Here is a 13414-nt window from a genome sequence, read left to right as displayed (position 1 = left end):
TGCAGAGTGTTACAATTCTCGTCAATCGCTGGCATACTAAAGGATGACTACTTCTTTTAAACCTAGGAACTGAAGTCCATCTGGTATCGTAAAGGACCAAAACTGGTCCTAAGCCTGGCTTATTGGCCTACCAGATTAATCTAGCCTAATCTAAACTAAAGTCTACACAAGCATAACCTAAATCTACACAAACATATTACCGACAGCAAGAAAATAATTCGTGTTGAAATCATTTCTTTAAGTTCCAATTAAGCGGAAATGATATTAATCGATTTCCATATTATAATTTCGGAAAGTAAATCATTAACATTAAATATTAAAATAACAAAAAAGAATATCTGTATATATATTTATGAGCAGCTTTGATTTCAGAGATAATTTATCATTATCCTTTATTTTTTTATTTTCATTTTTGCAGAGAATATCCTTGTGATCACTACACCTCGGTTATAACGGTCACACTGCTAATGACCGGCTGTCCACGTGTTGAGGTGCACTCCACCGCTCTACAATTGCTACAAATACTGGATAAGCGTTTCTTCGGCAGCGTTGCCTCGCTGCACAGCGACCATGAGAAAGGTATGTTTGAACCACTAACAACTACAACGTATCCACTGTAAAAGCAACTAACAAATATATAAAATAATAAAATTATTGAAAAAATAATGTATAATAAGCATGTGTTAAGCGTATGCTAAGTGGGACGCAATAAAGGCGTGTGGCATATCAAAGATTTTCGTATTTCTCATTCATGAGCCGTGCGTGAGAATTCATGCATTATTTATGAGCGGAATGCGGTCGGCAGCTGGGGTTCGGCTGAATCAGTGTGTCTAGTAGACTAATAAAGCGAGAGTAGTTCAGTGTGTCATGTGCGTATGTATGTGTGTGTCTGTGTGGGTGTTTGTCACCGCTTTCGTGTCCTTAACCTACCTTGCTCTATTCAACATTGAGTCCCATGATGACACTGTTTCGATTTCATTACGGAGTTGTTACCAATTATGTTTATTAAGTGCGGTTTTTTGCAAATGTGGAATATAATATATATGTATGTATGTACATTTATAGAAATATATAAATGTATTATTGGTCATTAATACAGATCAAATGTCAAAAAATATTAAATGTCATTATCAATAAAGGACGAGGAAAATAAATAAATAAAACACTACAAAAACGGTGAAATGAAGAATTTACGGCAAAACTTCTATGTCTCGCATACTTTTCATTTTATGTACTTATAAATATATCTCATTAAGGAATGTGCGTTTTTGAGGTTAGAATGAGGTTAAAAGTAAAAGCATTTCATTTGGTTCATTATTCTTAGACTTTGCCTACATTTTATTGAATTCTGCTGCTCAGAAATACTAATTCAAGAAATTTTCAGATTATTTGCTATTAGATTAGTTCTCTTTGTGAGATAATCATAACCTCAAATCCAAATTGTATGTTATGAGATCAAATTGCACAAGTTCTGTGCTCAATTTGGTAATCATAACCTAAAAACTTGAAAACAAAATATTATTTAAATAAATTGTGACAAAAAAGTCCCCGGGAATTGTAAAATATTTAATTATTCATCAATTACCTTGAACTTATCTCGTAGTATTCCATATTGTGCAACTGAAAACAAAAGGAAAAAATGTAACCTTCGAGAGCACTGCAGCCGCCATACCCTTCACAGTTGCATTCATTTTTGGTTAAAAGGGTATAAAAATATATTTATCTAGATTTTGATTGTTCACCTTGTATGGCAGCTATATGTCATAATGGTCGGATCTGTACAAACTATTCCCAGATTGTAGCGCTGCTTTGGATAATAATCCGCGTCAAATTTCGTGAAGATATCTTCTACAATAAAAGAATTTTTTATACAAAGGCTTGTTTTCGATCGATCAGTTTATATGGTAGCTATATGCTATAGTAGTCCGATCTAAACAATTTGTTAGAGGATTATGTCGTTACCTTAAAACAATAGTACATGCCAAATTTCTTGGAGATAACTCGTCAAATACAAAAGGTTTTCATACAAGGGCTTGATTTTGATCGATCAGTTTATATGGCAGCTATATGCTACAATGGTCCGGTATCGGCTATTCGGATAACTGAGCAGCGTCTTGGAAGGAAATGGACGTGTGCAAAATTTCATATCGATATCTCAAAAACTCGGGGCTAGTTCGAGTATATATGTCGAAGGCCTTACTAAGAATAAGAAATACAATCTGATGAAATTTGATAAGGGAAGACCTACATTTTAAGTATTTTAGTATTTTAATACACATCTTTATCATTATCACCTACAAAATTGGCTCCTATTGAGTTAATACATGCATGCTTATTTAAATTTTCAGTGGATTTGCTATAATCCTCGCCTGGAATGACCGATCTTTCAGCGAATTTTGTTTTTTTAGTTTTCGGCTCTTGGCTTGAAGCGCCATTCGCTGTATAGTTGGACGATTTCGACGATTATTTATAAACGTTCCGTTTGATGAATATAGGGTCTTCAAAAGGAAGATACATTGTCAAATACTTGTTTTGTGCTCTTTACTCGACGTCGTTTTTTTAAAGGATTCTGGCCTTTTTGTACGTGACACGCTTCATATCCAAAATTTTAATCAAAATATGTTGAGTCGATCGATAAGAGATGATTTTGAAGCACCTTTACCTTTTTGATGTTTTCGTCTTAACAGAGGTGAATACTACTCAAATAAAGGAAGTTTTTGATGGTATCACGACTTTCACTGAATGTTTTGTGCCAATTAAATATTTATGTTCGTGATAAAGTATACTCTCCAAACCCCTTTTGCAACATTTTCAACAATTCCGTAGCCGTGATGCAATTTAAACACAAAATGTCAAACAAACTACAAACTTTTCGCGTTGTTAACATTTCTTTTATCGATACGGATATATCCATCCAATGTATTATACAGCGAAGAAACCTGAGGTGAGAAAAAACTTGGAACCTTTGAGAAAATTTTTCTCCGCATGGTCTTTGTAGCTGAACTGTACGAGTATGTGCTCTATAGTTAAGTCGATTCGAGAAAGTGGGTGGACAACAGGAGCAAGGGTGTCCACGCATACAATGGTAGGATCAAGTCAAGAAAAGAAGAATAACTGTTCTTTTCACATGAGGTTGTGGTTATTGTCGTTTTCACCTCTTTCGTGGTTATAGCCGAGTTTCAGTCGTCGTTCCTTCTCGATGTTTAACGCCAATTGAAGATTCCCAACTAAGTCCTTCTCCGCCTGGTCTTCCAAGGTAGTGGAGGTCTTCCTCTGCTTCCTCCGGCGGGTACTGCGTCGAATACTTTCAAAGCTGGAGTGTTTTCATTCATTTGGACGACATGACCTTGCCAGCGTAGCCGCTGACTTTTAATTCGCTGAACTATGTCAATGTCGTCGTATATCTCACACAGGTCATTGTTCAATCGAATGCGATATTCGCCGTAGCCAATGCGCAAAGGACCATAAATCTTCTACAGAACCTTTCTTTCGAAAACTAGTAACGCCGACTCATTAGATGTTGTCATCGTCCATGCCTCTGCCCCCTAAAGCAGGACGGGGATAATGAGTGACTTGTAGAATTTGATCTTCGTTCGTCGAGAGAGGACTTTACTTCTCAGTTGTCTGCTCAGTCCGAAGTAGCACTAGGTGCAACTTACAATCGGGTGCGATTCGTTCTTCGTTTGAAAACTTCCACGTAAAACTTGGCGTTGACGGTTTGTTCAAGAGAAACAAGTTCATAGTGGACGATGCCTTTGATGTCAAAAAAGACAATGAGTATCGCTTTCACTTTGCATTTGCTCATTCATCAGCGATTTCTTTCTGGCCCTCCAAAAAGTCCTGGTGTCACCGAAACACACCGCTTCTTCCTAAACATCTGGGTAATCCTGCTTGATCATATCAAAAGCCTTCGTCGCAGATTTACTGAGTTTCACACATAATTTCATCGCGTACCACTGCTCTAACGAACGCTGCATTTTCGGCCTGCACCACTCACAGAAACACGTCGCGCCAAAATGTTTGTCCTGACTCTCCAGGTGCTTGGAGACAACTGACCAGCCGCTTCTTCGTTAGCTCTCTACCGAATCCAGTTGGTGCACGCACGACCAGTACAATCGAGGTGGAAGAAAATCAGTCCTGTTACTTTCCGGACAAACGCTGTAATTGCCAAACTATTTTCAAATAAGAAACAAATGTCGCATAAAAAACTCTTATAGCCAGCTCTTAATTACTTAAAATGTATCATTAGCCAAATATCAACAAATTTCTACTATGTTATTGATTTAGCTTACATATAATTGTTCTAGCAGAAGACTCAGTTTAACGCATACACCATACTAACATCTGATGACAAATTTTGTATTTTTTTTTTGCGAAAAAGTTGTGACAAGTTTTTTCAATTACCGAATAAACTTTTGTCAATCACCAAGATACGCTTATCCAATTAACAGTACTCGTACATGAGAAGAATGCGCTAATCTTCAGCCAGTCAACAAGACCATTATTCTTGTTGCTGACCCAGCCACACACACACGCATACATACATACACACTACTTACAAGTGTTACGGTTCCACGAATCCCTTTGAGTATTTTTCGCCGAAAATTGCTCACTTAAAAAGGATAAAAAGTACTCGACGCCAATCAGCTATGAAGGCCTGCACCGCCACAGTCTTGTGTAGATATGTATGCAAGTTTCTTAGTACTATACTTTTAAGGTGTCTTCCGGTCGCCAATAGTCGCTTAAATAATATATAATATACGTATCTATGTAGTAGTGTGTGTGTGGAGAAAATAGAGAAAAGTAAACGCTTTTGAACAAAATCAATGCCTGCTGTGTGATGGGATTTCGTTCTTATGCTGCGTGCTCGTGTTTTCCGCCGTTTAGAGTTTCACTTTTGCTATTTTTTTTAGTGTTTGTCTGGCAAATATTGAACGAACTTAAGCACTTTATAATCATAATCTTTTTATCTGCGAACTGTCATCTTCAGCGAAAATGTGTGTACATTGTCGGTGGCATTATCAAATTTCAGCACTTTATAAAATTAACATCTAATAACTTGTTTGCACATGGCGGGTGATACTACGTACCGTTACCCTCACACATACATACATGTATTAACACACCCTTATATGCACATTCAGACTGTTATATGTATGTATGTATGTCTAACGGTGATAGTGTTGCGCAAATTATTCTGTCGCATGCCTGTCTACTTTTTAGAAATATTGCTTTGCTTTGATTTAAAGTTTTTGACGCCTTAGAGGTTTTTTTATATTGTAGTTGTTTTCTACTTTTCTACATATTAAATAGCTCAAAAATGAAAGAAAGCTGGAGAAAACATTGGCAAGCTGTAGTACAATGTTTTTCATAACTTCCTGTATTTTCTATTTTGATGCGAAAGCGAAATCAATATATTGTCTATACATGCCAATAGTTCGTCGATTTGATCATTTACAGCGTTTGTCCGGAAAGTAATAGAACTGAGTCGATTTAAAAAAATTATTGAACTAATCGTAAAATTTTTTTAAAAAATTTCAAAATAAACTTTCTGCGTCGATGCATTACGATTTCCAAGCATTGAAGGCGTCACGGAAGGCATTTTTCGGAATAGCCTTGCCTTTCATCGGCCTTTTCAGGCAAGGAAACAAAAAAAGACATCTGCGCTGTAGGGTGGCTGCGGAAGCGTTTGGATGCCGGCCTTGGTTAGGTGGCTGTTCACAAGAAAGGCGATGAAAGGGCGTTGTCGTGGCTCGATTGACCCTTCCTTTGAGTCTCTTGAGGACTTCCACGTAAAAATTGGCGTTGACGGTTTCTCCAGGAGAAACAAATTCATGGTGGACAATGCCTTTGGTGTCAAAAAAGACAATGATCAACGTTTTTACTTTGAATTTGCTTATTCTTCTCTTCTCCCCACGGTCTTCATCACATATTTAATCGACAAATATAGCCGAATCTCGGAGGAATAAATCCCGCACATGTCGACTGTTAAAACTCAAACGGAATGACATGTGAACCCTTGAAGGAGTTCTAACAGGTCACTGTTTAATTAGCTGGCAAGTCAGTGGACCGGGCACACAATGCAATGACAATTGTAGAAGTGAATGCAAAGATTTTTACAGGAAAAGAAGAACTATCGGTAGAAGTTTTCTTGACAGAGTCTTGAAGGTTGCAAAAATATTTTTAGAATTTCAACAATAGCATAGGGTGGTTAAGAGAAGACATAATATAGTGAGGGTCCAGATTCGTAGTCAGGCATCCTTACCTATCTTGTGGCAATTTGTGGATTTCATTCCAAAAGAACCTTTATCTTTTATTGCACCAAATATTTTACTTAGAATTTTACTTTCGAAAACTTGCAGTTTGGTTTTGTCTTTTTCGAGTTCCATGATTCTGCTACGTAGCAAACAAAACTGCTCGAATGAGGGGCATATTTCGGCAATCGCACTTTTCAAATTTGATGAGTTCCCTTTTTATTGCTTCACCCGATTTTAGAAGCTTAGAATGCAGCGCGTCCTTCTGACCATAGCAAACTCAGAGTTTTACCTTGGTTCATAAGTACACACCTTGCTCGTTGATTTGGCTCCTTGACCTGGTTTCACTTGGCCTAGTCCGTTAGTTGCAATTCATATGACACCTAATTTCCTTCCTTTTAAATGAATTCGGCTTCATTCAAGCGCTTTGAAATGATTGCTTGAGTAACTCCCAAAGATTATACGAGCTCTTCTGTTGTTTGGCGAAAATCTTCAACGACTAATATTTCCTGTTCCCCATCTTAAATTTTTTTTTGCATCTCCAGAGTGTTCTTCGCCTTCCAAGCACCGTCCCGTTGGAACCAGCTATTGTCAAGGTCAATTTCTTCCAGTTGGTTATCATCGATCTAAACCGCTCTCCATTGACATTATCAATGTCACCAATTTCATTTCATTTCGAAAGAAGTCCGAACCGAAGACTTCACCAGACCAGAAATCACACCTAACTGTCAATTTAGGTGAATATAATGGTTGTCCCATGAACACCATTCGATGCAAATGCTGTTGCTACAGTATTGGGTTCGGTACTCGAAATGTAATCGATTAAAAAGGAAACACATTCAATTTGGGTAGTTATTTTTATTTACTTCAAAGTACAGAAAGTGTGAAAATAATCGAAAATTCAGAATCAAGTCACATTTGCGTGATATAACAGCGTTTTACCTTTACTATGGCCCTGAGACTGTCAAAAAACGTATCACAAGCTGCCCGAATCTGGCCTGCCGCTTGAGGCGGTTTGTGCCCCTTGGTGGCTAACCGATGACTCAAATTTTCGTATAAACAGTCGGTCAAGTAAACCCTATCGTTTTGAGAGTTTAAAAATTGTTCAAATTGGTACAATTTTTTCGTCAGAAAAGGCCAAGATCGACAACTTCTCTCAAATTAAAGTTGTTGCTGCTTCGATGTGAAATCGTGGTCCTCACATGACGTTGCATTGCAGTCTTTTGATGACCACTTCCCTGGCGTTTTGCGATGCTACCAGTATTATTATAACGAGTTATGGTGCGATAAATAAAAACTTTTATTCGCATTAAATTCTTTGAGCTTATAAACAATTGCTGGCTGTGATTTAAGTGCATTTTACTTTCATCGCTGCTCACTTTATTTGCTTAACTTTTGGTAAAAGCCTTCTGTACGCTTGTAAACAATACTCTGAGCTGTCACTTAGTCAATCTTAAAGGATGGTTGTGCGACGATGCAAACGGTCTGAAGTTTCTTACAATTCGAGTACCGAATCCTGTTCTCTTCTGCCTTCCTTCAGTTTTTTCGTCATGCTGTTTTTCGTGGTGCTCTGAAATGTAGGTACCGTTATTTGAGTTGCAAATTTTTGGGCTATAATACACGGTAAACACAACATTAAATTACCATAAACCAAATTTAGAACATACGCTTGTGTTTTGTTTACATATGTTTTGTAGGTAAGTAGTTTTTCACCGTTTGCAAAAACTCATCTGCGCGCTAATATTAACATTTATTTTATCACAATATGATTTTTGTAAAAAAACTAATAATTTGCAGTTGAAAACATAAAATGCCGTAAGTAATAGTTAATGGATATTAAAGTTGCATGTAATTTGTTGTGCTGCTTTTCTAGAAATCATAGCAAACAACTTATTTAATGGTTGCACACGTGTTCGTACTTTGAATAAATCAGAAATTAATTATTTGTTCCATATGAATGCAGGGTAAATACATGAAAATAATTTTTGCGTAAAAATTTTACAACAATTCATGTTTGGAATATTATTCAAAAATTCTTTATTTCTTTGTTATTCTCGCTATGTATATGGAAACTCCACGGATAACTGTTATTCTCGCTATGTATATGGAAACTCCACGCATGACCTTACCGCCCTTCGTTAATTACATTTTTTCTTTGCCCAAAGGTGAAGTTAAGCCGCCTTTAAAAAATTGTTCGCATTTATTGTGGTATTTCTTAATTATATATTTTATTCGAATTGCATAAAAATAGTTTTATACATATTTTTTGGAAATCTTTAACGTATAATTTAATGCTACATTAGGGTGTGCGTTATTTCATAAGTTAATTTTTCTTTTAAACGCTCATTGAATTTTCAGCTTTTTATCCAATGTATACTTTATTTTCAGTTTCGACCGTGCCTAGCTTATATTTCCGTTTTTGCATATAATATGAGATTTTTCGAGATTTTCTATTATGTAAATAAGTCTAAATGTGATATTTTATTACAAAATTTTCCGCTCTACAAAAACGGCCTAAATGATTTTTTCATAAAAACATCTCTTTAAAAGTTATACGCTGTTAAAGTTGAGCATCAAATGACCTGAGCATTCATTCAAGTGCCTATACCTTCTGTGTTGCTCATACGGCATGGCGTACTTTTCTAGGCAGGACGCTTGATGCATAACTTCATCATACTACGTTGCTCATACGGCATGGCGTACTTTATGAAAACAGTACATTTGATGCATAACTTCTATGCCTATACATTCCGTGTTGCTCATACGACATGGTGTACTCTATGAAGGCAGTACACTTGATGCATAACTTCAATTGCATATTGTCACTTAAAATTCAAAATAACGTACCATGGTTGATTTACAGGCGAAGATAAATCGATATAAAAGAAACCACTTATATTGAAAAAAATTAAGTTTCGGTTATAAAATAGTTATATATTAGTTATAAAATGGTTATATATTAGTTATAAAATGGGTATATATTGGTTATGAAATGGTTATTTATTGGTTACAAAATGGTTATATATTGGTTACAAAACGGTTATGTATTGGTTATATCTTTAAAATTTATGCTATATGTATTTAATATGATGTAGTCAATCGTAAGCAATAAAAAACTGAATTTCGTTTTTTTTGATGGTACGTTGTTTTGCATTTCAAGTATAACTTTTAAAGGCATGGTTTTACGAAAAAAATTAGTAAGACCTTTTTTGTGGAGCGCAGAATTTTATATTGGAATATTTTTATTTATTGGTTCTAGATTCAACTGCTTAATAGGAAATATTAAACTAACCCATGGCATATAGTTACATATTTTTATATGGTTTAGGTTAGTGAATTTTTTAGTGCAAAAACTGAAGCTACAGGCCGCGTCAGCAGACAAAAACAATTTATAAAATAACGTACACCCTAATATTACATATGCAAATTAAATGTAACAATTTAGTCAAATAAAACCTTTCATATATCTATAGATCTCATAGCAAACATTACATTGCGTGTGATATTTTTTATAAATTACTTAATTTTTTGTATTTTCTAGTACAATAACAATTTTTACACCACTTTGGTATTTAATGCACAGTGCATCACAAGAGTTGAGATTTTCGCATTTCTAATTGATAAATTTTTAGCATTTCTAAAAGTATGTTCTTTCTTTCTTAAAATAATTTTCGCCTCCACAGATTTGTTTGCACAAATCTCTCATGAGATTTTCTATCATGCGACTTTGGCTTAAATAATTTTATAATTTTTATTTTATGCTTATATGTGTGTTTTTACAATTTGCTTTGTGAACCTTATTCATTAAAATATTTGCATATTTTTACAACAATAACAAAAGCTATTTATTTACTGACTTATGCTGTCATTAGAGCCTACTCATTTAATACAAACAATATATTATGCACAAAGCTAATGCGCGCTGGCTGATTTTAAGCTGTGTGATTATATGCTACAGTTATAATATACTTATCATATATGCGCATTTACATATGGACTTATATATATTATATATGTATCACTTATACATATTATATATTATATGTAACCGTTAAATGTTGTTCCATAATTAAACTGTTAGCTAAGCACATATTGGATATTAATGACCGACTGCTCTCCAACGCTGACCAAAATAAATATCAAATTAAACGGAACGCTACGAGCATATAGAAATTATAAATGCTTGCGAATAACTAATAAGCTTTCGACAGAGTAATGATGCGTTTATTAAGCTCCCTGCGGGAGAAAGAGAGCTGATGGATACTAGTAAAATAACTATTTCTGCTAAAATGTCGCTCAAAGCAATCCTTTGAAAAGTGAGTGCGATAAAGATATATATATATACGACTATGAGCTAAAAATAGTAAGACTTTGTTCATAATTTTAAAATTCGTAATTTATTCCTCAAAATCTCTGTCTTTCCACTCAAACTAATCTCTCTTTAGTCCCAACACACTTGTGCCCACATTTTTTCCAATTCTCGAAAAAGTTTTTAAAGCCAATATCCGAAATAGCCTTCATTGCGCGTGGCGATTCACGTTTAATCTCTTCAATTGACAGAGCGTCAGAGCGGTCGTTTGAGTTAGCTGAATAGCTAGAAGTTAAACTGGGCTAAATCTGGCGAATACGCTGGTTGCGGCACGATATTTTTTTTTAGAAATTTGGCGAAAAACTCACGAAGAATCAATAGAGAATGCTACGGTGCATTGTCGTGGTGCAAAACCCAAGAGTTGTGAGTCCATAATCCCGGCCCCTTGCGCAAACGAAACATAAAACTCAAATAGTATTCCTCGTGGACAGTTTGGCCGGTAGGAAGGAACCACACCACACCTTGATAATCGAAGAAAACCGTCAACGTAGCCTTGATTTTTGACTTTTTACCTGGTTTTTCGGATTCGGCTCACCTTTGACACGATATTCGGCTGACTGATCGTCATCGCATACATAAATTCAATACTCACAGTAATGTTTCCTGATCGTCGGAATGCATGGCTATTCCTAGGCCCTAGTGAGCTTTCATAAAAGTTTTCATTGATCCTTTCGATATTTCAACGAAGCCAGTGAAATCTCTGACTGTTAATCGTTGATTCTCAAACACCCATTCCTTTATTTTATTGACGTGTTGATCATAAGATGATGTTGTTGGCCGTCTTCGACGTGGTTCGTCGTCAACGCTTTCTCGACCCTTTTTGAACAATTTGTACCATTCAAAAACATTTGCTCGTGACAAACAATTAACATCGAAGACCTTTTCGAACATTCTGAACATTTAAGCACCAACAATTTGCGCCATCCATTTCTGTCTGCTGAAAACGTTGAAAAAGTTAAAGAAACAGTGTTTGAAAATCATCGTGTTGGCATCCAAGAGATAGCAGAAGACTCCGACATCTCTTATAAATCGACTCAACACATTTGAGTTAAAGTTTTGCGTATTAAGCGGTTAATGCTAGATTTGTACGAAAATACCTGATTCTTTTGCAAAAACGATCGAGTAGAGGCCGCAAAGCAGATGTTTGACAACGTAACATAACTGAGAATCAAAACGGCTTCGTCAGAGCGGTCGTTTGAGTTCGCTGAATAGCTATTGGATGGGGATTTATCAATATGACGTCGAAACTGCCCAACAATCTAGCGAATGGTGCTCCAAAAATGAGCCGAAACCGAAAAAACCAAATTTCTCTCAAGACACTGAAAGCCAATCCAGTCGAGGCTTATAAAATTCTATGGAAAATTTTATTAAGCTTTGTCATGCTTGTACTCGTATTCGCAAAGGAGCCTATTTTGCAGACGATAATAAAAATTTGTCAGTCCGGGTCAAATTTGATCATCAGATAGTTGTCTGCGAAGGAATTACAAATGTAATTCCTTCACAGAACTGCATTTCTAAATCAAAGATTAATTCTTTGTGACGAACTTAGTGGACTCCCAAAAGCGGTTTTTACCGACGAAAACTTCAAAAAAGTCCACAAAATAATTTTGGATGACCGTGAGGTGAAGTGTTTCAAGATAGCAGATACTCTAAAGATATCAACTGAACGCGCACCTTATATCATTCGCGAATAGTTGGGTATGAGAAAGCTTTGTATAAAGAAGGAGCCGCGGAAGCTCACTTTTAGCCAAAAACAACGAGGAGTTAATGATTCGGAGTAGTCTTTGGGGCTGTTCAACCGTAATAAACCCAAGTTTTTGCGCCGATATTTGAAGACAAATGAGACATGTCTTCATCATTTCACTTCTTAGTTCAATCAACAGCCATCCGAGTAGACTGTCCACGATGAGCCCGCTCCAAAGCGAGGAAAACGTAACAGTCGGCTGGCAAGGTTATGTCATCTGTATTTTGGGATGCTCATTTAATATTTTTTTTTTTTTTGACTGGGTTGAAAAAAAAAGGACCATCAACAGCAAATACTACATAGCATTATTGGACTGCGTCAAGGTTGCCGAAAAACGGCCGTATTTGAGGAAAAAGGAAGTGGTGATTCACTAAAACAATGCTCCTTCTCATAAGTCAGTGAAAATTATGGTAAAAGTCCATGATGCTTCGAATTGCTTCCGCATCCACTGTATTCTCAATATCTGGTTCCCGGTGACTATTACCTGTTCTCAGATCTCTAAAGAAAGCTCGCTGTTAAGAAATTTTCGTTGAATGAAGAGCTGTTTGCCGAAACTGAGGCCTATTTTGAAGCAAAGGTCGAATGGTACTACAAAAATGGTATCAAAAAGTTGGAGAGTTGCTATAATCAGTGTGTCACCTTTGAAGAGAACTACCATATGTTGCATAAAAAACAAGTTTTGCCAAAAAAATAAAGGAAATTTTCTTCTAACATCATCTCTTACATGTGACCGTAGTTAGTTAGCTATGTATTTATTAACATATCTATTTTTATCACATTGACTCTCAAAGCGCCTACGTATTAGTATTTAAATTAGCCTGTTAAATCCTTATTTTGCTATTAAAATGTCGATGTTCTTACGAAAACCTTAATTATTTAATTTAAAACTTAAAGTTACCAGCTGTGCTTAAGCATTTCATTCTATAAACTACAAATAACTTACAAATTATGCCACAACTGTCAGCTTTTGACAGCTTCAAGAAATGCTAGTTCCGTGTTAAATATACAGCTATGTTTATAGTACAAGTAGTTGATAAAAAAGATGCT

The 13414-nt window shown here is 35.9% G+C and overlaps 1 protein-coding gene across 7 annotated transcripts in view; it reads left to right on the top strand.

Annotated features, from left to right (window-relative positions):
- LOC105230123 (protein furry) overlaps positions 1-13414 on the top strand; it is a 123099-nt gene that overhangs the window by 31304 nt on the left and 78381 nt on the right. For all 7 annotated transcript variants that reach the window (XM_049458693.1, XM_049458689.1, XM_049458688.1 and 4 more), the window contains one exon: positions 419-579. In XM_049458693.1, the coding sequence (XP_049314650.1) occupies positions 419-579 (161 nt within the window). The remainder of the gene's footprint in view (positions 1-418; positions 580-13414) is intronic.

Source organism: Bactrocera dorsalis, chromosome 5 (assembly GCF_023373825.1).
Source record: "Bactrocera dorsalis isolate Fly_Bdor chromosome 5, ASM2337382v1, whole genome shotgun sequence".
Taxonomy (NCBI): domain Eukaryota; kingdom Metazoa; phylum Arthropoda; class Insecta; order Diptera; family Tephritidae; genus Bactrocera; species Bactrocera dorsalis.
Note: the sequence above shows the minus strand (reverse complement) of the source record. Positions and strands in the feature narration are given on the sequence as shown.